At 47.1% G+C, this 26021-nt stretch overlaps 1 protein-coding gene and 1 long non-coding RNA gene across 2 annotated transcripts; one reads left to right on the forward strand and one right to left on the reverse strand.

Moving 5' to 3' along the window:
* The first annotated feature begins 350 nt into the window (after positions 1-350).
* Positions 351-19320, forward strand: FAM174B (family with sequence similarity 174 member B). The gene is made up of 3 exons (XM_068695447.1): positions 351-859; positions 8918-9049; positions 15608-19320. The coding sequence occupies exons 1-3, from the start codon at positions 366-368 to the stop codon at positions 15609-15611; spliced, it is 630 nt and encodes a 209-aa protein (XP_068551548.1). The 5' UTR covers positions 351-365; the 3' UTR covers positions 15612-19320.
* Positions 7061-24521, reverse strand: LOC137862913 (uncharacterized). The gene is made up of 2 exons (XR_011100579.1): positions 24427-24521; positions 7061-14960 (listed from the first exon to the last, which is right to left on the reverse strand). It is a non-coding gene; the product is annotated as an uncharacterized lncRNA (long non-coding RNA).
* Between the last annotated feature and the right edge of the window lie 1500 nt (positions 24522-26021).

Genomic DNA, 26021 nt, shown 5'->3' on the forward strand with positions numbered 1-26021 from the left:
GGAAGGCTGTCAGCCTTTCTTCTCAGCAGCCCTCCTCTCCGCTTCCTGCTGCTTTTCCCTACATTAAGAGAGAAAGGCCTCTGCGAGTCCTTACTTGGGACTTTTGTTCAGTTTGGAGCTTGAAAGGGATCTGTGGATGTAGCTCAGGAAGGAGATGTTGAGGAAAAAACGGTGTGTTCATGCACAACTGTGGTAACCGAGAAGCAAGGTGGGCTCCTCAGGAGCTGACCCCAAAGCTCAGAGCATCGCTGGGTGCCTATGGGCAGGGGGTGCTTTGGGCCCCCTCCTCCTGCACAGGACCCCCTGGGGTGGGGGGGACACAAGGTGTGTGGGTTTGGGGGGGACAGAGGCAGCCGGGGGAGGACATGGGGGACACGGGGACACTGGAGAGGCCGCTAACGGGAGCCTGCGACCACCTGAGGCCGGGGGAGGCCGGGCAGGACCCGGCGCCTCCCCGCACTGGAGGCGGCGCCTGTCGGGGAGGCAGGGCCGGGGCCGGGGCCGCCGAAACCTTCCGGGGCTCGGCGCTGCGGCGGCCGGAGCCGGGCAGGATGCGCTCCGCGGGGCTGCCGCTGCTGCTCTCGGCCTCCCTCCCTCTCCTCCTCCTCCTCCTGCTGCCTCCGGTCTCCCGAGGCAGCCAGGAGCCTCCAGCAGCAGCAGCAGCAGCAGGAGGAGCAGGGCCGGTGAACGGCAGCCGTGTGCCCGCCGAGCCCCCCGCTGCCGCCGGTAACCACAGCGGGGCCCTGCTCAGCCCCGTGCCCGCGCTGCTCCGCGACCTCTCGGCGCTGAAAGCCGCCGTCATCGGGGCCTGCGGCCTCACCGCCGCCCTCATCGCCTGCCTCCTGCTCCGCGTCTTCAGGTAGGGCCGGCAGGTGCCTCCCCGGGACCCCTGGATCCCGCTGCCCACCCCCAGGCTTTGTGCGGTGGGCAACGAGCTCGCCAAAGGCTGGTCGGGGCTAAAAAGGGAGGCTCACGCCTCTGCCGAGGTGCTGCGGTCCTCCAAATGCCTCCCCGCTCCTCAAAAGTTATGAGTTTCCCTGCGATTGCTGCTGCTCTGCTGTGGTATAAATGAGATAACGTGGCAGGAGTGAGGGGCTTTCAGGCTAGGGCCCCCGCAGCAGGTGAGGGATGGCAGGAGGAGAGGCCGAGCGCTGGGGTTGAGTAGCTTAGACAAGCAGAAGTTGTTTTTTTTTGGTGTTTAAATACCTGGAACGGAGGAGAAATAACCAGGCTGAGCCCAGCGGTGCCCGCAGATCGGACAGGACACAGACCGAGCGCAAGCATAAACACAGGAAATTCCACCCGAACCTAAGGAAACATTTCCCCACTTGTGAAAGTGGCTGCTGGCTGGAGGAGCAACCAGGGAGCCTGCGGAGGCCCCATCCCTGGAGGTGATCATGGTGACCCTGCTTGGGCAGGGGTGACACAGGTGACCAGGAGGGTGGCTTCCAGACTCAGCCACTGCATTTTGTGCACACAGATGGGGTCAAGCAGGTGTTGCTGGTCTTGAACGCATGCTGGGTATGGAAGACAGCCTTTTTCTCCCCTTAAAGTTAAGCTTAAGCAGCTATCTTTGGTTTGAGGAGGTCCAATGTAACCAAAAGTAGATGATTCAGAAGATAAAAGCACTTTGGAACGATGCTCAGCGCTCTGTAGCCAAACCCTGGTGTTCAGCTGGGTAGGTCGCTGATGGATGCCAGCTCCCACTCGCACTGCAAAAGGGGAGAAAATTCCCAGCAGCTTGCAGAGCTGAGAGAAGTGCGGGCGAGCAGCTTGAAGCCTGGCAGAGGTTTGCATCTGCTTGGTGCTCATATCTAGTCCTCTGAGCGTGGCGTAACCAGAGCAGCACAATTGAGCCGCTCTGCTCAAGTGGGTTGGTGCTGGTGTGCGCCTGAGTTATGCTGGCAGCTCTTGAAACTTGTGGAACAGCCCCCGCTGCGAGGAACATGAACAAATTAAACTCAATTACTTCAAAAAAACAGTCTTCCTGTTGGCTTGTTGCTGAAGCAGAAGAAAAACGTATATTAAAGCTCCATTTGGCACCGTTAGTGTTAATTATTATTTATCTCAGGGTAGTGGTGAGAGTCCCCATGCTGTGCTAAAAGCTGTTCCCGTTTTGCAGTTTACAAACAAAGTTGTTGCCTGTTTGTGCCTAACTTTGCCGTGGAAGATTGCACACTTGGAGAAGTTAACAGTGATCTGACTTTTAGGTGTGGGCAGCAGGAAAGAGCCTGGGAAGTTGGAGCAGCTCGCTCTCCAGGAAGCAGGGCTGGGAGGAGGTGTGCGCCACGTTGCAGGTGACAGAAGCGGTTGAACAAGTGGAGTTTGCAAATTCTTCCTTGTGCTGTTCTCCAGCACCTCCTTTGTATTTACCTGGTGGCTGCAGCTGAATTCTCTGCTGCTTCTGTTCCTGAATTAGTTCCGTGTTAGGAATGGCAGTGCTCATAACAGTGGTATTATAAAATGCAGACTTAGAGACTGAAACGATGAGAACTGATATTTTTCTAAAGAAATTGACATTTAACTAAATTCCTTTTATGTATTTCAGTAGCTGGCAAAAGACTATGCAAGTAAATTTGCTCATTAAAGCGAGGCGGTTCAGGAGAAGCAAGTAAAATATTGAAGAGAATTATTTTAATCGGTATCAGCCACTTTCCAGACTCATCCAGTTGTCACAGACAAACATTAGAATTAGCAAGTCTATAAGAAAGTGCAGAATGAAAAGCATGTTTCTAGCCTCAGTTCTTTCAGATTTTGGAGACTTTCTACCCTTTGCCTCAGTTTCTTCTGGATGTAAAGGTCCTTGTATCAAGGACCTGGCATAAACCTGATTATTTCTAGCCAAAGAATACAAACTGATAGCCTTTAAAGACCTTTCATATACCATAATCAGCAAAAGTAGCTCCATATTAAAGTCACCTTGGGAATGATAGATCCTACACCAAAGTCATTGTTATACAACTTGTCAGAATTAATGTAGCATTTTAGATACGTTTATAAGAAAATCCCTCTGAGATCTCCTATATCTGTAGTACAACCTGCAAGAAATGAAGCTTTCGGCTTCAGAGAACATTTCTTTATCTGTCAGAGCATTTGTTTGTAAACAATTATCCCAGTTGGGAAATGAGACAAAAATACCAACAGGTATGTTTGTACCATGTCACACTTGTAGCTGACAAAACAGATTGGAGGAGATTCTGTTGCAGAAGAGATAAAGGATTTACCCTCAGTACATGGAAAGCTTTTCTCCCTCAGAATCAGAGCTTTGTTCGTACTTAGTCAAAAACATTGCTTTTTTTTCTTTTTTTTTTGAAGTGTCATGGATTCCTATTAAAGAGATTATGCTAGAATCCAATCTTTGATGAAACCTTCACTGTGAAATTGCTTTGGATTGATGGAAGTGAATTATCCTTTTAGATATGGATTGTAGAGATGAAATGAACTATTGAGTGGCCAGATATTTGTCACTGGTATTGGATTTGCTTTTTATACATTTCATTTTTATATATTTATGTGTGTATATTACTTACTGTTTGTTGTTGTTAGCGCAGGGACAGGTTTATTTCTGTAGCTTTTCAGCTCTGTTACGATGATGTTTCAGGGATTCGTGGTCATTCCACTTGGGAGCGTTTATGCCCTCAATCCATCTGATGGTCCTGTGACTCAGAATGTGGTATTACCCAAAATGATCTGAATTTCCTCTCTGTCTGTGGCTACAAGGGACCAGAAAGGGCAGCTACTTGTCTGTATGTGGCAGGGCCTAATTAGCTACAGTAATTATATATTACTCTCTTTCTTGCAAAATCAGTTCAGGACATTCCTCCTACATCCCTTGGTGCTGCATGCTCTCCGACCCAAACCGTTTCAACAACAGACCAAATTTCACGTTATCCTATCCTGCATCAAATCGAGTTGAGCAAGTTGCATTACCAAGAAACACAGTTTATTGAAACAGCTTATGAGTAGTTCCTGCGGTTAAATTGGACTCTTTGATGTGTGTTTTTGATTCTTGGCTTTCCAACCCCATAGTCTGCCATATTTTTCTACCCTGGTGCAGCGCAGTTCATTTCATTGTAATGCAATTCTTGGGATCAGCTCCCAGGAAACGTAATTTTTCAGATGTGGCCGCATGTGCTGCCGACCACACGCCTTCTGGGAAACTGGAGAAGTTAGGTCTGCTCAAATGTGCCAGCTGAAAGCGACCCAAAGCTTTATTACAGAAAACCGTCTGTGATAGTGTTTGCTGTGTGTCTCGACCTGCCCTTGAATGAACAAAACCCGTGTTTGAAATGGCTGCTACTTACCTGTAATTTTAGAGAAAAGCTACCTGTACGTTTTGTTGCGCTGCTCCTTGTTTCATTTGGATTCCTTCCGCACACACCACTTTGAGCTGGGTTTTCCAGTAATTGTAAAACTGGTGTAAATTACAGAGATCAAGGAGAGGGGTTCAGGCATATGATCGGAGGATACAAGACCCGTTGTTCTAAAAGCTGGGCAATTGCTCTGGGCTGTCCAAGGCTTAACCCCGACGAGTTTGACTGATTGAAAACTAATTGTATTATAAGCAGTTAGAGTACTCCAGCAAAGAAGAGACCTCTGTCAGGGACAGGAAAGAATTACCACCATTAAAATGACTGTAAATGCAAGAAAAAAGAAAATCCCAAACACAGACTCGTGACCTCACACTGAAAACTTCGTTTAAGCTGCGTGGAGCTCAGTGAGGGCCACAGAAAGAAGAATGACAAATGGGACACTTGTCCTGGGTGTCAGGGGTCCTGTCTCCAGAAGGACTTGATCTAAGCATGACAGCAAATTGGCAGAAGGAAGGAAGAAGGGCTTCTACTTAATACTGTCTTGGGCTCCTTGCAGCTCTGATGTGAGCAGCTGCAGCAGAATGAGTTCTGTTTCTTGTTTGAGGATTCAGGGGCTTAAAGAGTTTAGGTGGATCACGCAGTTTCGGTAGCTCTGTCCTGTAAAACCAGGCTAGTTCACAAGCACTGACCACCTGATGCGAGTGGCTGTATTTTGAGTACTTTAAGGCATCGTTGCTTCATCGAACCACAACAATATCTCATTTCGATGTTCCTGAAGTTATTCCCAGCAGCTTTAAGATTCTTCTTACTGGCTGTGCAGTTAAGCAAGTGGGTGCCTTTGCTTTTGGGGCCACATATATTCCATCTTAAGGATTTTGCTAGAAAACTCAGTGTCTTCAGCTTGCTATGGCAAAACGTGTATCCTGAAGGCATGTGAGGACTTAACCTTCACGGTTTAACTTCAGTATGTGCAGCACCACCCAGAGAGCAGAGGTACCCAGACAGATCAAAGTAATGAAATACCACCGACCCCATTCATCAGCCCGTAATGAGCCTGGAGTTTCCCCAGGTTTGTATTTCCATATATATATTATTATTTATTTTTTTAACTGCTAAGGGAGCCCATTTACAGCAAACAAACTGGCCCCAGTTCCATTCCCAATACAGCACTGCTGCAATTCTAGGAGGAAGGTTGTAGCTGGCTTAATTAGACTTCCAATAAACATCCTGTAAGAAGGGGTGGCTGCGTTTTCCCCAGGAGCAGTCCCCTACCTCTGCAGCTGTTGGCAGGAAGCGTAAGGCCAGATGAGGAGCACAGAGACCTCTCTCTGTGTGTCAGGAAAAGCATTATCTCTGAATTTCGGGGTTGTTGACTGAAATAGATTAGAGGCACAAATTACATAACGAACCAGGGAATTGGCTTGGGCGCTTACCGTAGCACATGATGGCTCGGAAAGGAGGCTGGAGGTCTGCATGTGACTGCTGCTTGACCAAAACAGCCCCGAGACAAGACACAGAGGCACACAGTCAGCATCCTGCCCCAGTCCATCCTCGTCTGCCAGCCCTCCTGTCACTGCACGGAGGGGGCATACAGCTCGTACAGGGCAGATGCTGGAGGCCCAGGGGCAGTGCGAATGCACGAGGATGACAGCTCGGGGACACCTGGAAGCAAGCCCCCACCTCAAGTCCTACCAGTTATCTGTCATTCCCTCCCCATTAAGCTTTGTGCTTGGTAAGTCCATGGTCTGTTGGTCTTGGTGGGAGCAGTATTTAGCTGGCTACAGCTAACTTCTCCCCGGTTTTTAAGTAGAAGACAGCTTTCGCACTCCAGCACCCACTGTTGTTCCTACCCAGGCTCAATCAGTCGGGGCATTTCAGCTGGTCGTTATGCAAAAGGCATGCTCTGACCACGGCTTCCAGCACTTCTTCTTTGCCTAAAAAAACCCGATGCCTCCAAACAGACGTGGCTGGGACGTGGATCCTCTTGATACCTGCGAGGTCTCACGCAGGCTGCTCCCACCCGAGAGGTCTGGCGGTTCCCCAGCCATCTGCACACCGGGCTTCCTCCGCTCTGCTGACTCTGCTGCCTGCTGCAGATAAGCCACTGCCTGCTCCCCGCTGCTGGACGAGGTGCTGGGCCTCTCGCCTTGCCGTTGCCAATGATTAAAGGGCTCCTGCTGAGGGTTGTCAGCTTTAACACGTGATGGGTTGGTGGCAGGATTTGGCATGCAGACGGGGATGCTCCCGAGGCCTTCCTTTAAAGTAAGCTTGGGTAATTATTCCGGTATTTATGAAGCCTAGGGGAGTTGTTCCAGTGAGCAACTGAGAGAAAACCGACCGCTAAAAAGCGCGGATTAATGATAAATTAGCTAGGTAGAACGGTGTAGAGCTAATGGAAGGAGAAAAGGCAAGGAAAAACCCTTTTGCCCTGCCTGTCACGAGGAAGCGATTGTAGCGGCTTAGCCAAAAAACAGCCAAACAAGCTTCTTCCCTTTTCTAAGTGAGTGCTGCGGTTAAGTGAGGGCTGTGGGGGATTAATAGATCACTGCGCAGCGAGTTCTGCTCCAGGTCCTCTTTAAAACGTAGCCCAAATAGACTAATTAATTGCTGGAGGCTGAAGGGCTCCAGCTTGCCATTTCCAAAGATAGCAATTCTGCAGTAATCGCCTCAAACGCCGCAGTACAAAGGTTGTAAGATGAACTCTGTAGAATAAAGGTGTTTTTGCTAACGAAGGGAACGAGGAAGGATGTCTCTCAGCCTGTTGCAGGTAGGCTCTTAAATAGGGGAACCGACGGAAACCCACTGCAGACCATTGATACAAAGCAAAACACTAAAACTGTGCTTTGTTTGTTCTGACAGGTAGACACCCGTTGGTTTTAGTCTATGTTTATGCTTCACAGCATGAGTAAATGTTTCTTGTAAAAGCAACGCATTACTTGTAAGATGAGACCTGCTTGCAGCATTTTGCTGCTAGGTCTTGGCTGAGAAGCCGAATAATACAGACAAGTGTTTTCAAAAGGATTTTCAAGTGTTTAGGTTAAGAGTCCTACTGTACTGGATATAAAATTGCTTGTTTCAACAACAGCAGTAATGGCACCAACCACCCTGTGCTCCGTGATGCCGCAGCACAGATTGCTGTAAAGATCAGGTGACAGGGGATGTCTGTCTTCATGCTTTTAATGCAACTTTCATCGGAACAGGGAGGAAATGCAAACTGCTCCGTCCCACGGGCTGGGACCAGTTTGTTCAGCCTTGGACTTGCAGCCAAAGGCAGAGGCAGTGAGACTCATATCAGAGCTCTTGGCACTCACAGATTTAAACTTCCTTTACCGTAAGGCAAGAAGAGGACAGCGTGGTCAGCTCTGGCGGACGTAGGACCAGATGCAAACGGGTCTCCAGTCTTTTTGTAATTCCTACATCTTGCTTCTTGCTGCTAACTCGTTCCAAGGCATCTGTTCCTGGTGCAAAAGCGGCAGTGCTGAATCCAACGTGCTTTGCTTGACATGCCAGGGCAAGACTTCTTGACAGTGAAAGTGCGCTCATGACGTGCTGTCTGCTCTGTAGTTGTGATTACCCAAAATTAGGGGCTGCTTGCTTGTACCTGCAGCAGCGCCCTTTCCATGCTTGGCAGTTGCCAGTTCTGTTTTATAAAGGTTAAAGGGGAATTCTGCAGCTTGTGAACCAAAAACATCCTCTTTCCTCCCCGAAGGCTAGCTGTACACAGACACCTTCTTTAATGTATAATCATGAAACTGGATCCCTGCATAAGCAGTGTGACCCTCCTAATGTGCATTAAAGGAGGAGGTGAAGGAAAAAGGACTCGCACAATTCAAGTCAGAGGCGGAGAACTAGTGGAAAAGGCACGCACTGAGTGTTTGTTAATTTAAAGTAAGTATTAGAGCTCACAAAACCCTGAGACATGCAGGCACCTGAGTATCTCCATTTCCAAAGGAGCATAAGGCTGTTGTATACAGGAGGCGAGGTGACGGGTACAGTTAGCTTCAAATCAGAGCTGATTATTTTTCATAGCGCTTGCACAGCGCTGAGCACGGAACTTCTCAGACAGGGCCAAAGGTTTTTGCTGTGGGAGCCTCGAGCTTGGCTCAATATCAAGAAAGGAAAAGAGCAGGCTGTCTGTACCCAAATATCACCACCCCTTTGCGCCTTATAATCCTGCCTAGAACATTCCCTCGTCTCAGTAGGGTTTAACCTGAGTGTTCTCATTTAGATGTGCTCACCAAACCAGTGGCTGCTGCTGCTGATTAAGGCTGTCTCTCGCTTCCTGAGCATGGCAGCAGGAGGACGCGGTGGGCTGCTGCTCTGCGCCGGCCTTGGATGCCAAAGGATCTCCGGATTGTCAGCAGCTAAAAGACTGACGTTGATCTGGATTGCACTTGACAAGAAACTGTTCTGTACGCTGACAGGCACAAATTGGGGCCCTGGAAAGGCAGCAGGAGGGGACACAGGCTGGCTCCACAGCCTTCGTGTCTGGGGAGGTCTGAAACAGTGACTTGTCGGTGGGTCGTGTCTGTAGGGGACAGGTTTAGCTTTTTTAGGGAATGCTGTATAAATGTGATCCTTCCCTCCCCATCTTTGTGTTTCAGGTCTGGCAAGAGGATTAAGAAGACCAGGAAGTATGACATAATCACCACTCCAGCTGAGCGGGTAGAAATGGCTCCTCTGAACGAAGAAGACGATGAGGACGAAGACTCAACAGTGTTTGATGTGAAATACAGGTACTGCTGCGAGCTTGTCCAGTTAGGCTTGCTCACTGAGCTCTTATTAGGACAGACAGCTCTTTCTTCTCTGCTGGGCCTGCTCGACAGAGATGAGGCAGTCGCAGTCTCCCTTTCACTTTGCCCAAGCCTCACCACTCTCCTTTACAGCTCCAGTGCCTGATTTCTCAGCACACATCTGCTCTGTACTCTCCCACTCGTACAATAACCGTATCACTACCCCTAGGCTCTCTGTGCCCTCTTCTTTGCTTTGCAGAGGGGCACAATAGGATACACGTGCCCCAAATAGCTAACAGGGTTTAACAGACTGAACTTCCCCTCTCAGGCAATTGTTGGCAATCATTCCTCAGTGCCTACACACGCTCTAGGTGGAGGACTCTGTGTCAGGGGCTGCTGTGCCAGGCACTGCCTTTGCAATAAGCTGGGGAGAACTTTCCCTAAATGTGTTTGCTCTTTTAAGACAGAAGTGGTGTGACAACCCAAAGTTTTGGGTGCCTATTCTGGGCCGGAGATTTATAGCAACCATTCAGCACATGGAGATGCTGCACATTGATTTATGGCACGAGGGTATCTGCACCTCTTATTTTTATTTGCATCAAACCATCTATAGCACTCGAGTTGCATTCTCATCCAAATATGGCCTACTCTCAAAATCTGTCTCTCTTTGGCTGAAATAAGCTCTTCTAATTATAAAAATGCAGATCTTGACAAGTCCTAACTGGAGAGCTTACAGGCTTTACTCATGTTGCCCATGTCTCAACTTTGGAAAGGGGGAACAACATAACATGTTCTAAGCACTTACATGCCAGCATCTAAAACGCATCCCGGCACATGCTCCACTGGTCACCTTCAAAATAACTGCATTATTTCTATAAAAAAAAGTTGGAAGCTGTGAAACAATGAAGGGTGTGAGTTGTGCCACTTTGTGTAAATAATCAATTCCTGAATTAGAAGGTGCCTGTCAGTCCTTGCCTACCTGTTGCCGTTCCCTCTAGCTGCCCTGTATTTACACTAATGATTTCAGGTTGTGCCATTTCAAGGCAGCTTGTTGGGCCTGGGCTTTGTTAAACCTGAAGACATCTGTCTCACCATGACCTACTTTACCAGCCTGTTTCTCCTGCTCCTCTTCCTCTTAGCTAAGTGGAAATAACTCAGTGCTTTCTCTATGAACAAGCGAGATCAGATGGATTTTCCAAAGACAGAGAACAGAAGGCTATCAGTCATGGCACTGCTTCAGGATAAGGTGTCCAATAGTAAAATACTGGATGAACAAAGGAGAGCTTGCTGGAAAACGTCTGACTCATGAGAGCTGAAGTCATATTATCTGACTGCTCCCCTGGAGCACCTGCTGTACTGATGCTCTCCCAAAAAGCTATTCAGTCCTTGTGGGTTCCTTAGCTGTACAAATGGCTTTTCACCTTGTGTGATGCTCTGTTCAGAAACAATAGGGGGGGGTTGATTTTTAGCCAGCTTGTCCTCTCTTCATCTGTGGGAGTTCCTCCTTTCCGCCACCCTACAACAGCTATTAAATTCCACTTTTTCTGAAGTCCTTGCTTTAATAGGCATAGAATTTTTAGCTCAAACAGAGCTACCCCAGTGTAGAGGGGAATATTATTTTACAGACATCCCCTTTGCAGAACTAAGCAAGGGAAAGCTTCTTTGAGGATACATTTGCTGTAAAGAGTATCAAGCTACCTGCTCCCTTTGTGCCTCTCAGAGAGTGCATCTCTAAATGGCTCCTGTCACCAGTAAAGGCTCTTCTTTGCAAATTTGAATTGCTGAGTTTGACCACCGACATCCCCAGTAAACCAGTCAAGAGGTTCTTTGTAGGCACTTGTGTTGAGATGGGAAGCAAGCATCTCACTTGTGCCCTCAGTACGTTGGTGAATTAACAGGAGACATGGTAGAGATTGGGTTCCCTTCAACCCCTTGAAGAAAAATAGCTACCCTGTGCCACATAAGGCTTCCTTTGTTTTTTTGCAGCTGGAGGCAGTTGCCAGCAAGACAGAGCAAGGAAGGTATCCTTATTTCTCTGTGGTTGATAGGAGTTGTAAATGCACACAGGTAGCCACACGACTAGAGCGATAGGGTGGATTTGGATGTTCAGCAAGAGCCTACAGTTTTAAGGGAGCCTTTGCTAATTGCTGCATCAGGAAAACTGCTTCCTCTCTATTATCTCAAAGAAAAAAAAATGCAGACACATCAGGTGAGCTCGCAGGGGTGTCACCAGGGCTGATGCATAAGGAATAGGATGATACTGCTGTTTCAGCTTGTTAGCTGAACTAAAGCAGCGTGTAATGAGCTGCAGCAACCTGGAAGCAGTTGTGAAGAGGACAGGGGAGTGACAGGTGCCTCGTGGCAGGTACCCACAGGCTAGAAAATAGCGTGGTCTCTTTTTTATGCGTTCAGTTTTGTATTCAGATGAAGGTGCCTCCCTGCCAGCAGCCAGTGTCAGTGGTGGCGGCTGTTTGGGTTTATTCAATCAGCCTCCCAGCAGCAGAGCTCACTTCGTCAGTGGTACAACAGACTTCTGGCCTGTGTTACCAACTCTTGGCGTGGGGATTTTGACAAGGTGCTGCTTCGTATACAGTGCTTTGGTGATACTGGGGTTGCTTTCAGAGAGGGCAGGCCTCGTGCAGCCCTGTGTAAGGTAAGGATCCACTGGTGCAGTGCCATGGCTAACCAAGAGCTGTCATTCTGATTTTTTTTTTAATTATTTCTTTGTGACACACTGGTAGTGAAAGATAAGCCCGTTGGCTGGACTACGCTTCATTCAATCCTGTAACATATGTGCTGTCATACCTACAGCAGAAGCCAACTTTCTGTAGTCACTATATAGACCTATAATTTTCAGTCTCCCTGGCTCCAGAATATCATATGAAATTAGCTGCAGTCTTTTGAGCTGTTCATTGTTGATTTAAAGCTGTGAAACCATGGGAAAAATCATCCATTCCCCAGAAAGTTGTGACTTGCAATTGACTTTGCTCAGTGCTTTCTGCTAAGAAAGCACCAAAAGTATTTTTAAAGTACAGACTTTTGAGAAAACCTGAGAGTTCAGTGGAAAGGGAATGAATTTGCCAGCACCTGATGCAGTAGGGCCATATTGGCTGTGATAACTCTGAGCATTATTCAGCTTAAGTGTTACTCACACGGGCTGTGAGACAGCTACGTGCCTTCAGATCCACAGGACTGCCACCAGCATGGCAAGAAAAATAATACATCTGAAAAAGCTGGAAATCTGAAGAGCTGACCTCAGAGTACCATGCCACCAGGTGCCTCCTGTACAAATATTAAGTTACCCCAGTATTAGCACATTGCTCTGACTGACACACAGCTTGGAGAGAGCTTTGTGTTTGTAGCACAAGTCTTTGCTGAGGATTACGCAGGTAGACTCTGGGCTGTTTTTTCTGGGGTCCCCCCACCTTGTTGAAAGGTCTGCACTGACGCTTGGATCTGTGTTTGGGGGAGTAATTAAGATTCTGCACCGTCTCCCCCACACAATGCAAACAGCACTAATTAAAAGGCAGTTGGCGTCTGGCAGCACCGGGGGAGAAGCCGCACATACACCTCTCCAATTGTTCTCGTGCAGTTAATTTTCTTTCCTTGCATGTATTTGTTTCCAGCCTTACGTGAGGCAGCAAAGAACAGCAAGCAGCATGAAGTGGGCTGCTGGATGAAGGATGTCACATTTATTTCGGGAGACTTTGAGGCTTTGGGCTCCCACTAGATCCCACCCCCCTGGGTTTGTGGAGTGCTGAGGAATAACCACTTCCCTCCCTAAAGCTGGCTAATGAGTCACTTCAAAAGCTTAACCAAACACAGCCCTTTCTGGGGATGCAAAAGACACCCTCTGCCTGCCTCTGGCAAACACAGGAGCTTGTGTGTGCCGGGTTAGATGCCCCTTCTACAATCTCACCGCAGTCTCAGGGAAACGGTTCCGTCAATGGCTTCTCTAATCCCGAGAGCACAACCTGTGTGTGACAAGAGGCTGAAGGTGTAAATCAGAGATTATCACAGAGCAAAGGTGCCAAATCACTAAGATATTAACACCTTGAAAAGCTTTGTGTGAACAGTTTTTCAATATGGAGGAAGGTTTTCTATGTATTTGCTCTGGTTTTGGAAGAGTCATTAGGATAAAAAGCTGAGGAATTATTCTAAAATTATTATAGAGCTATACTAAGAGAGAGTAAATTGAATATGGACTGTTTGTTTCTTGATCACCAATTCAGCCTGAGCTGCCTAAGGATAAAAGGTATCCTTGTCTGACTGATTTTTGGACGATGTCCCTGTCCGATTGATTTTGGACAATGTGAACTGGCCACCACTGCCCAGCTGTCAGGTATTGTCTCATCTTATGATGGGATCACACTTGCTGCACATCTTGGAAGATAAGTTAGATGGAAAGCTAAATCCCATCCTCCAAGCGTGCTTCTTGTTATCCCACCAATAGATCTCGATTTTAAGACTTTCCTCTCCTGTTTTCTACTTCAGCACCTCTCCCTCACCTTCCTGAAAGTCTTGAAAGTCGCTCAGGTTTCATGGTCTGCTGCCTGCTGGTGCTAAGCCACTGACTGATCAGATAGCTGGCACTGCGTGGCACTCAGGAAGCAAAGTGAAGGCAAACACCCCCAGAAAGCTGGTGCTAGCATCCATCCCCCATCACAGTACAGGCAGAGTGCTCCACATAATACAAGAAAAAGAAATTAAAACAGTTGCAAAAAGGAAAAAGCAGTTTCTGAAAAGGTAACAACAATTGTTAGCTTATTAAGCTTATTAACTCTGCTGTAGCTCATTGGGGGATTTCTTGTCAGTTTCAATAGAAAATGAAAACCAAGTGCTGAATAAGTTCTGTGGTGCCTTGTACATGAGAGGCTTTGAAAGCACCTCAGTAACCTGGGCTCCCAGCATCTCCTCTCCCTGCTGGGGCAGGGCATCCTGCTCTCACCACGCTCGTTGGGCCAATTTCACAACCGTCCCTGCAGAGCACTGAGTCCAGGGTGAGCTGCGCCACGTGAGAGCCCAGAGTTGAGGAAGAAGCTCGGGATTTAAATACCAGAGCTGGAATTTTCCCAACCCAGATGTCAGACTCCGAAATAAGCACTGAAAGAAAGCCACAAGTTTTTCTTGGGGCAGATTGAGGCCTCTGTCCTTCCTGTCAGCTCAGTGAAATTCCTCAGCTTGTTTTCCACATGGATTATCATGCTGCCTTGCAGCAGCAGCACCACCAGCAAAACACAGAAGCATTTTAGGAATGTATCTTCCAAAGATCTCCTGAAAGCCAAGAGATTTATGGGGAAGGAGTGGTAGCAGCAGAGGGAAGAGGACAATAACATTTACTCAGCCATCATTGGAATAAAGGGCTTTTGAGAGCTTGCAGAACATCGGAGAGTAAAGAAGTACCACATCTAAGGGCTGGTGCAATGCATTTTGGATTCCCCTTTTTCAGGCACTGATAGCACTGAACCCTGTGACTACATCTTCATCACAGTCGCAGGGCTCAGCTTTTGATGTGCTGGAGTCTGTTGGGAGACTCTCTGTGAAATACGAGCTACAATATTGGCGTCTTCGCTTTGACTACGGCCTCTCCAGATCCTAACTGTGTGTGCAGCTCTGAATGGAGCAGGGCATTGTCTGCTTGTTAAAGCAAGGTGTATGCTCCTAAGGGAGCAGCTGTAATGGATTTTTGGCAAGTGGAAGCCGCAGGCCTTTCTGGATGATGCTAGGTGAATTGCGCTGGGGTTTGTAGCAGCTTAATTTTTTTCCTCCCAGCAGTGACAGGTTGTGTACAAATGGAGGGGTATCATTTATCCTCATCTGAAGGGGGTGCAAATCACTAACTCAGTCAGCCACTCGCTATAAATACAGCAGATTGCCAACGCTTTGGTGTTGCTGTTTATGATTTCCTGTGGATCTGCAGCAGGGGAGAAAAGATGTGGTCAAAAAGCAGTTTGTGTCATTTTTTGAAGGGCAGTTTCTTTCTTCATTCTGCCATACCGGTTGCTACAGAGCACACCATGTCCTGGTGGCTAGCTCAGGCTATACCCAGGCAGTGCAGTCCTATGCAAAGACATTTGCCACATTCAATAGAGTATAACAAGTTCCTAGTATGACTTTTTAAATTCTGAAACAATCAAGGGGTGTGAGGAAGAGAAGCCATTGCAAAGAAGACAGTCCACATGCCTTGGTTAGCAAGGGGCTGCATTGGTGTGGGATCTGAGATGTTCTGTCCCCTGCAGTGCCCTCCTCTTGTGTACACACTCCCTTCTCTATTCTGTTCAGGGGCTGGCCACAGGACCTTTCAGCGTCTGGGCTTTGTCTGATTTAACTACTTTTTTCTTTGCTTGGTCTAGCTTCTCCTGGCATAGCAATAACCTCATCTCTGTGTCCAGTGTCACCATGGAAATCAGCTGCTGGAGGGAACTGATAGCAATCAGAGCAAATAACACTGCCTTTGTGACTTTGTTTTTTTTCCCCCCCACTGTGCACATCAGTTCTCATCTCTGTCAGCTATTTAATTGCCAATCTTCTGCAACTGTACTAATTCTTCCTGCTTTCCAGGTAGAGCAGTTGTGTGGAGCACTGGTGCCCTGCCAGATGTCATCCTGCTCTCGAGGGACCTGCTGAAGCCATAACTGTGAAAGGGGAGGCTTTCATCTCTGCAGCGTTAAAACCAAACCAAGCCTCACCTCCTCGAGGTGCTGTTCGTACAGCAGGCTATGGATCTTCTGACCAAAACGTCGCCCTTTGGTTTCCTGGTTTCTCAACTACTATGTTGGAATGACTGGAGTTCCTCCTTGCAAACTCATCTGTCTCTTGCTTCAGAGGACTGCTGTGTCACTAAAGCATGACAAGGTGCAGCCCCACGTACTGACTTGCAGCTCATTATGGTCTAATGAAATTTTGCAGAAGAAAGAAAAGGAAGATTGAATCAAGCTGCCCCCAAGGACTTATTTTCTAAAATCCCAATTCAGTACTGCAGTCGCTGTTAAACTTTGGTCACGGTAAAACAGATCACATGTTTAAAAATTAGGAAGGATGTTTTTTCTGGGCCTTACAGAAGTGTCTTATGACTTGAGGTGATAAAAATGCAAGTAATCCATGCTGAAATACCACACTATGTTTAGTGTAGGGTTTTTGGGGGAAGGGGGTGAAAGGTTGACTTATGCAGAACATTTTTTTTGACTTGCTACTGATTTTTTTTTTTTTAGAACAAAAACTATTGCACTAAGCTTTCATAGTGACAGTCTCATTGTCCCAAGGAGCTCTGACCAGACCAACTTCAATAAATGAGACCACAGGGAAATAGGAAGAATCAGGCATGCCCTAAACCACAACAGTCTTGGATTAAAGAAGATATATTTTTGTAATTTTCTGCCCTTCCACAGGGACTAAAGGCGTTTTGTACTGCTCCGTGTCCTGTGCTTACTGTAACTTGTCTACCAATCATCTATATTACTTTTTTTCTAAGCAAAGTAAGTCCTTGTGTGAAATGATTAGATTGCAGGAAGAACACTACTTATTCTTCATGGAAGCTTTGTGTAAGTGATCTTAATCTGTATCAAACTGGAAGTTTTCCCCTACCACCTGCTTGACAAATCCCATTAAACTCAAGGACGCATTTTTAGCCATTACTCCCTGCTATGCTTCATGCTGCAGAGGTCAGAGCTGTGGGATGGCATTACGAGAATTAGATAGCTGCATCTGGATGGATTGGGTTTAGGAAACCGCAGGCATGTGTACTTTTCAGGCTGTCAGAAAGGGCAGACCTAACTGGTTTAGTTTCTTTACTTTGCGGTTTTCCTTTAAAGTAACCACAGATGCAGCTCAGGCTCCTCTTTGGCATGTTTACTGTTTGCTGCACCCCTTAACACCTTCTTCCTTTGGGCTTGAAGCTGGCTGAAACTTTTTGTCAGGACTGTGCATTTTCTAATTGTTTTAGGATTGTCCCGCTGTTTGCTTGACCTCCTCCTCCAGTTACAACCCTTCAAGGAGACTGCAGTGAGTCGCTTTTTTTTTCTCCTTTTTTCGCAATCCGAGTATTGCTGAGAACACTAAACTGCTTCGTCATGATACCACAACCTACGCTAGTTCTGCATGGTTCCCTTGGGCCCTGCAGTCAGTAAAAGGAGGTGAAGGGAATTTTTTTTTTTCCCCAGCAGCCTTGTGCTTTCCTCAGAGCAGCTCCCATGCCATCGCTTGCTTTCCCTAACTGTGACTCAGCAAAGGCTTCGCAAACAGCCCTCTCAGCCGGGATGGAAAAATCCCACAGCAGACTGTTGTGTTAACGTTAGTCATCAAGGCAATATAAAAATGCTTTGTTATTTTCATTCATGGAATGAATTTGAGTCATTCCACGTTACTGTTACTAAGCAATATTTAACATGTCAGCTACTACGGTGGGAGTGGAAGAACTGATGCTGGGGCTGAGCAAGTTGTCTCCTGGCTGGTGGAAGTTGCAGGGACCAGTAGGTTGAACGATGCTGCAGGTTGAGATGAAAGCTGGGGATCTTTTCCCCACCTTGGTAAGACAGGTTTCAGATTTAGGCTGGATGATTCTGTAGGAAATATTGCATTCCTTCAGGACTAAAATACTTTGAGGATCAGGAACTGATCCAAGACAGCCCTTTTGAAGTCAAAGAAGTGGCGATGCTGAGAGAAAGGCTGGGGTAGAAGCTCCTGTTTGCATTTGCAGGTGATGGAGCCAGGTGGCTGTGCTGCCTGAGCAGACACCACAGCAACATGTTCATGCCCATGGTTCTGCCAAAGGCATCCAGCTGAGCACCAGGCATTCCAGAAGAGGTGGGGAGAGAGGGAATAAATCCTCTTAGCATGAGAGGCAAGACCAAGTTACCTAGGAGAGAACTGAGAGGTAAAGATGCACGGAAGGGTACTTCTTTCCAAGGGTAAGCCAGTTCTTAAAATGAGATTTTCCACCAACTTTAGGTCATATGCTGAGTTACTCTGGCAAAGAACATCTGCTCTGCTTGCTTGTGGCTGAAAATCCCTGATTCTGTAACGGGGCCGAGTCTCGCTGGTGGATGGGGATCAAGTACGTAAGATGCTGGGGGATGGAGCTGCCCAGCTGGCTCCTCGGGGGTCCCAACCCCTGTGCCATGAGCTATTGAGTGCTTGGGAGGAAGCAGCAGCTGCCTGGTGGAAATAAAAGGCCAGCCTCACCGGTTGCTCATGGTCATGAACATAACCTGAATGCTTTGTTTGATACTCAGTTGCTGTTGCAAATGTGAGGCAATGTTTACCTCTACAGAAGTTGCTGTATGTGATTTAAAGTGTCTAGTTAAATATTCTATAGTTATATTTAGTTAAGATTTTAAGAGCACTTGATGTGACTCATCTAATAGTATATATATGAATATTTTTTTAATGCTAGGAATTCGTTTAAAACATAATTTTAATAATTTGGACTGTTTTGTTCAGGTAGGTCTAGGAGTTCATCAGAGGAGAATTAGCCATTAACCACTACATGAATGTTTTACCTTAACGTTTGTGTATTTTACACTGCAGATTTAATCTGATTGTGATTGTAATGTCTTAGTATTTGCTGCTATTTTGTGTTGCTTAGCCAAGCTTTCTTTGTTCAAGAGCATTTTTAAAGGCATTTTTTTGTTACAGAAAATGAAAAGAGAAACATTATTATAGATGTCTGCCTGCAGCTCGCTCGCTGCTTACAAAATCCACTGACTAGTAGCAGAGGCAAACAGAGCAAGCAAATTAGAAGCTTTCCTCTTTGTGCATGCTGTGCTGTGGAGAAAAGCCCTGTGCAGAACTGCAGCTTCTTTACTCCAGCAGCCCTGGCAGTGCAGGTTACATTTGAGAAGCCAGAAGTTGCATGCCATGCTTGCCTGCAGAATTAAGGCAGAAGTGCACAAGTAGCTTTGTGTGTTTTTTTTTCCCCCCCTCTCGATGGTGTAGAGATGGCTGCAAGCACTTGTTCAGCACACTGGCTTGTGCACAGGTCAATGCTTACCATAAGCCCAAAATGACTTGTGGAAGTCTAATGAACACACAAGAGCTAATGCATTTGAACATTCTGTTCAAAACTGTTCCCTCTAAATCACTGTACATGGTATAATCTCTGCAAGGCAGCATGTTGTAGTTGCTAAGATTTTATTTCTTTTGTTCGATGAGTTTCTGCTGCAGCAGGTTTTGTGTGAGGAGTTATCAGGACCATGTGTTTTGTGTAATCGCTTGAACTTTGTTTTAAAATATGTATAAGATAATTTGTCATTGTGACCAAAGCTTTTTTTTTTTTATAAGAAAAATGGTAGGACAAGTTTGAATGGACATCTCATGTTTCAGTAGAAACTGCCATCATTAAACATGTTCTTGAAAACCCTCCTTGTGCTGTGTGTTGCTTTCAGGGAGGGAATGGGAAAGGGCTTGTTTGGTGATTTTAAGGGTGCCTTGCATGATGCTTTGTTGCAAATAGCTGAGAGGCCAGTGAGCCTGAACCAGGCCATGACAAGAGAAATTGGTTTTGGTAGCATGGAAGAGAACTACATGTATGTTCACTCCTGCAAAGTCCTCATCAGTAAGCTAGGCTGACACACGAGATTCAAAAGACAAAGCCTCTGCACTAGGACGCCTATCCGTACTGCCAGTTACAGCCAAATTAAGGGCCATCGAGCCCACAAACCACAGCCCTGCTGTCCCAGACCACGAGCCAGGCAGAGTGAACTGAGTGTCACCTCGCTGGGGTGGCCAGACCTAACCACAGCAGTGAGCAGAGTTCCTCCAGCTCCATCACGTGCCCAAGTTCCCAGGCTCCGAAACAGCCCTGCCTTGGGGCTCTCAGGGCATGGTAAGCTGAAGAGCTAGGGAACGATGAGGGCAAAGTGAGGAACGGCAGGGGTGTTACACTCACAGCACTACGCCTGAGTCCTCTGAAGACCGTTTTTCTCCTGCCCTATTTTTAAGTGACATGAGGCAGGACAGACTGATCCAGTGCCCCCTGCATCAATCAGCTCTGCCTCTCTCCTCTCCCATGATTGCTCCTGCCGTGGTGTCCTTGTGTCTCTTTTGACAAGAGAGAGTAAGTCAGTGCCTTTTCAGCAGACAAAGGGCAGCAGCTGTCCAGCCAGTGCCTTCTCAGTTACGTCCTGCCAAAGCAAAGCTAAATCAAACATCTCAAAATGCAGTTGGGCCTCAGCCACGAGCCAGCTGTTGTGCAGCAAAACTGGTCTTTGTAGGAAGTTCAAGACCCACCAAGACAGCACCAACCTAAGCCAGCTGTGGCTGAATAGGACCAGAGCCCTTCCTTAGTGGAGGCTGCAGCAGTGAAGATACCACAGACTGAAAAGCAGCAGCTGCAGTCTGTGTGTGCTTGCCTTTCTGATGAGAACTCAAGTGGAAGATGAGCAAATGACCAAAATTCTGGTATAATTTATTAGATAAGAGCTGAAAAGCTGGAGCTTGATGAAGACGATTGCAGCTGGGGCTCTGGGAAGAAAGGGAGGACTGATTTTAACCCCTCTGAATTCTGAAGCAGGAGAAACTGGGAGCTGTAACTTAAGTCCTTGCACAACAAAGATCATCTCAGACAAGTCCTCAGATACTACTTTTTTAATGGGTCATATTTCAGGGTTATTTCTTTGATTTCTACTAGAGTCTGCATGGGCCAGGATATAACATGACCTTCCCTCTTGTGTACGTGGCTGTTGCCACCTTCCTACAAGCTGTTGCTGTAGACAGGGGTTGCTAGTAAGAGCAGTGAGAGGTTAACCGAATAAATCTGTCAAATACATGCTTTAACTCTGGAAAAGGGAGGGGTTGCCTCTCTCATGTCTGTTAGTGGCAGTGATCTTTGGATGCCTTGATACCGATAACTACAAAATTGTCAGTGATGTTTGGCAAGTGCTATCAAAGAGACATTAGCTTAGCTTTGAGACGAGCTGAATTATGCCTGACAATGAGCTCTATTAGAGAAGGAAACAGGAATAGCTCTAATTGCTTAAGACCAAGTAGTCTGTAACTAGGCTGCACAAAAACATCACTGAAGACAGTTCATCTCCCTATCACCTGGCAATTACCAATTTCTAAGAGACCAGAAACTAGCTCTGGTTTCTAGCAGACATTCGCTCCTCTGAGCTCAACCAACCAAGTTCCTACTTGGGTTGCTTTTCTAGCGACTGTTTGCTCAGGGCATGTTCAATGAGCTGAGTTTAATTCAAAGCAGCACTTCCATCTCATGAAAAACAACTCTTCCAATTAAGGAAACAGTATGGAAGGAGTGACCATTGCTTTTATAGCTAAAAAGCAAACAGCCTTAAAAATCCAGATGTATTTCTTGATGTCTTATGAGGCATAAAGTTGGTTTTGAGGCTTTTCGCTCCCCTCCTGCTCCCTTCTCATAAGAGATAGTGTTCACTTTTTCCTCTGCTTGCTGGGTGCCCACAGCCTTTGGTGCAGAGATCCTTTAGACAGCACTGGGGTGAACGTGCTTTGGCTGTGAGAAGGCAGGTCCTGGGGCTTGGGCAAGGGTGCTGGAGGTGGTGCATGGGCAGCTCGCAAAGCAGGGCAAGCTCCTAACCCTGGAGCAGGAGCTTTTGCTCCCCAGCTTCTACCTGCATGCTTAACCTCTAGTCTGCAACAGCTCTCAGCCTGAAACACCAGCCTTCAAAGGCTGCCCTGAGCATTCCCTTCCGCTTACTCCATCCTTCCTTGTGATGGAGGGATCCTGTGGGTGTGCATGTGAAGCAAGAACAAGGTTTCCCTGGCCAGAGTTTGAGCTCTGCAGCATGCAGAAGGGGGACTGTGGATTTGAAAGATGAGGAGGGATAAAGATTAGATAACCTACTGCAGCACTCCGACCAGTACGATTCATTTTAAAGCTGTTATTTGAAGGGTAATGCATATCATCTACTTAAAGCTCATCCCAGCTCCTCTGGGTTTCTTACACTGGCTCTTCCTAAATAATTCAAGGCGAGGTCCACATTGTTATTCTGGCCTAGCAACAGTTCAGCAGGTACCTGCTCAGCACCATTTCCCCCTTTATAAATTCCAGAAGCCAAATGAGCCAGTCCACCCGCCTGCTCTGACCTGCATCAGGCAGCACAGAGCATCTCTGGGGACTCCTCCACCACAGCCGAAAACCAGTGAAACAACTGGGGCAGCATTGCCATTTACATACAGATGGGAGAGCAACTCGCTCTGGGCTATAAGAGGGCAGAAGTGGGACTCTCTCCTCCAGACTTGCTGGCCCTGCTCACATTATGTGCTCAGCTGGGAATTTCAGGGCTGTGTTTCTCGCCAGGTAATGTGTGTTTTTGCTGCCCTGAGTCTGTTAGAAGAGATATGAGGGGGCCTGGGTTGATGTAGCTGTTCCTCATCAGCCCTGATGCCAGCCCAGAATAATCACAGTGCTGCTGATAAGCTGAGATAAATAAAATGCTTCAAATCGTCTTCAGTTCCTTGAGGCATCACTTCTAAAGCTTTCACCCTCAAGCTGTTCCCCTCCCCTGCTGCCATCAGTTTCCAGACTACCTCTGCCCTGGTACAAATATATTTAGCTGAAAAGAAGCTCTTTACAGACACTTTTCTCTTCTCCTGCCCTCAATTCATAAAGGTTTAGCTCAGGTCAAGAACATTTGACATTTCCCCACTTCATTTCTGTCTGGCTGTCAGCAGCTGTCTCAGCAGTGCCTTCTGGACAGCGTCTGAAATCACCCAGCTCCATCCCTCTCCTTGCTTAAGGACTTCTGAGGTGCAGATCCCGGGGGTGTTAAGTAGTTTCTCAGGTACATAGGAAAAATAGGCTACTTCAGCAATTTCTCCTTTTCAATTCTTGATCTGGTCGATTTTTCAGGGGAGGAGGGGATCACACCAGGCTAAGGCCCTACTGGATAAAGCAACAGCAAAGGAGAGACCAGGCTGGTTCTTTTGGAGTAGGGAGTCAACATACAGCTGCAACAGCCAGATGACAAGGCTGGGGCGCAACAGGAAAGCTCCTGAGGCCCTCAGGACCATCTAAGGCCCAGGGCTGGCCCAAGGGCACAAACCCAGAAGTCAACAAAAGCCGCAAGCCCGGCCTGTACAACAGGAGACAGCAAACATCCAACCCACGACGTAGGCCAGCTATTTAATAACCCAGCCCCAAACTGCCACAGGATTTGGGTACAGAGCTGACAGACCCAGGGTGCAGAGGCTGTGCTAAGCCAAGAGGCCCAGACTCATCACAACCTGTGCCCTCCATGTTTCTGGCCTGCGTTGCACAGCCACGTCACCGACACACGCTCTTGGATCACTCTTTGCCTCAATAATGAGCAAAATCAAAACGGATTTAAACCAACCCTCCAGCCTGAGCTCCTGTAGTTAAAAGTCAAGTCTATTTATGCAGGATTAACATTTCCGAAGCCTGCTAAGCTTAAATAAAATGATAGTACCGCCCAGGGTACCTATGGACCTGGGTGAGGCTTGTGCTGAAGAGCTGCTATTTAATGAGCTGTTCAAATGTACAGCTTGCTTTGTCCCTCTGTGTACATGTAATATTTTTAAAATCACATATTTACAGCACATTGTTTGCTACTGTTCAAGGAAACAAATGATTTGCTTTTAACATAATCGCTATCAGAAGTAAATTATTCAGCACTCGCTGCTTAGAAGTTAAAAAGGAAGCCTGAATTTCTTTACAGTTTCTTTCTTTTTTATAATAGATATACAAGCTGCAGGGCACACTTTTATGCTCCTGTAGCCAAGATTTTGTAGAATTGACTAATAATCTATTTTGCATATTTATAAACACTTTATCATTTATTAATGGGACATTTCAGGAGTAAATTTATAATCCTGCCACATGATCTCAGCCTTTCATAGAAAAATGGTTGCTCATGTCAAAGAGTTTGAAATTAGAGCTGGCGTAACAAAGAAATGAGTGAGAATATCTCATTAGCGAGAAAGCAAACAGGCAAGAGCCTTTTGTGAGAATGAATGCCCACACGCACACAAGACAGCTCAAAAAAAACCACGTTAGATGTCAAATACAGAGCACAGCGCTCAAGACATATCAATTCCCTGCTCCACTTGCAATAAGACCCATAACAAGGTAATACAGGCCCATATCCACATGAACACTGGCCCAACACACCCTGTGCTCACTCCCCAAATTGCCATTGCTGCACTCAGCCACACAACACCCAAGTATTTCAAACTTAGGGAGTTCAAAGGGAGCACTGATGCCCCTGACAGCAGATACAAAACCAAAGACCAGGCACAGAGCTCCTGTTGCCCCCTCACATCCTGCTCTGCTGGCACTGGAAGGCACAAACCACTCATCCATTACCATACCAAAGCTGAATCTGTCAGACATTCCCCACTATCCAGGCACTTAGAAAAAAACAACTATAAGCTCTTTTTTACCTTACCTGTCTCTAGGAAGCCCCTGGAGATCCATCCTCACTGTGAGTGCTGTTTCTCTGAGCCCCACAAGCTCTTTACCACCAAAACATCTCCCAACCACCTCACACCACCTGCAGTGATTACTCCACTTGTGCCCTTTATAGTTTTCTGAGTGGCATCAACCCAATGCCTGCCAGCTGCTTTCCTTGCTCTGGACCCTCCTCCCACCCCAGTCCTCCTCGTTCAGAGGCAGGTGGAGGAGGAAGCTCAGTGAAGAAGACACAAGGTTGTAGACCCAAAACAGTGCTGGCAGCTTGCACAAAGATGGGGTTGCAGGCTGAGGGTTTCCAAGTTTTGCAGATTCACCAAATCACAGACCCTTTAAGTGCAAGGCTGCTGAAGCTATGCCCATGCCCACACTGCTTGCCCTGGTGTGCAGGTAGAACATGTTTTTTTTTTTTGAAATAGCACGTCTAGAACTTCACAATACATGGCAAAAACCATTTGACAGCTTCAGAGGCATTGTGTGTTTTTCCTAGCTCAAGCAGATGCTTTCTCCTGGCTGTTCCAGCCACAACACGAGTGCCACTTGCTAATCCCGGTGCCAGGGCAGCATTACCTGGACATTTCACTGTGTGTTTGGGCTCAGCATCCCTGCGTGCTGCACAGCTTTCGGCAAGGCTGAGCCTGCTGCTTGTGCCAAGCCGTGCAGCCCAAGCCCCACAAAGTCCTCATGGAGCTCCATCTCATAACCAGTGCCTCACAGAGCAGGACAGCACCATCCAGTGCCAATCCAGAGGGCTGCAAAACCTTGGGTCGGAAGCTCGGGAACCACACACGGCTCTTTTTGATAGAAGTCTGGCAAGCAGGGGGTGTTGAGCGAGGGCTATCTTGGTAAGGGGGAGGTGATTGAAGAGTGTGGCTCACAAAGGCTGGGACAGAGAACTGAGGAGACCTGCTGGGCTCTTCTGCAGCAGGGCAGGCAGCTGGGTGCAGGGTGAGTCCTTCCCAGCCCAGGGAGATGCTGTGCAGTTTGCCCTGCACCGGAGGCATCAAGGGGCTGCTGCTGCTAAGGGGCAAAAGCCTCTGGAAGCTGTCGTTTTTGGCACTCGTTTTATTTTATTTTTCTGAAAGGAGCTTGGAACATTTGGAGTTTTCTTTGATTTGAATTTCACAGGAAGCCGAGCAAACTGGCTGTGCCTTGCCTGCTGAAGGGAAGAGCAGAAGGAGAGGAGAGAAGGTGAATCGAGCCGCAGTTTGGCGGTGTACCCAAGTGTAGCAGCGCGTCATTTATGTCATTTAATTGTTCCCTGCAACTCAGATAATGTGGAAGACATTAGTAATAATAGCAGCTTCATTATGTTCCTTTTTGATGTGCTATCTAAAAAGCTGAAATCTGAACAAGGACATTAGGAACCCAGCATTTTAGGCTTCCTTTGGCATTTTGTTTTCCTGTAGAACCTGAAAATACTTCAATGAAGCCTATTAAAGCCTAATATAAATGTGTGCAAACAGAGAAAATGCAGAGTACACGCAGAATACACACAGAATACAAATAATGAGGTTTTAGCAGGTGGGGCTTTGCAGCACTGAAATTTTTCACCCCATTTCTCTGACCCCT

The sequence above is a fragment of the Anas acuta genome, chromosome 12, assembly GCF_963932015.1.
Source record: "Anas acuta chromosome 12, bAnaAcu1.1, whole genome shotgun sequence".
NCBI lineage: Eukaryota > Metazoa > Chordata > Aves > Anseriformes > Anatidae > Anas > Anas acuta.

What these genes read in the sequence shown, in the direction of transcription:
- FAM174B (XM_068695447.1), top strand. Translation starts at nt 366, where the DNA reads ATGGGGGACACGGGGACACTGGAGAGGCCGCTAACGGGAGCCTGCGAC. An exon ending in CTCCTGCTCCGCGTCTTCAG is followed by an intron (nt 860 to 8,917) that starts GTAGGGCCGGCA and finishes TTTGTGTTTCAG; the next exon opens with GTCTGGCAAGAGGATTAAGA.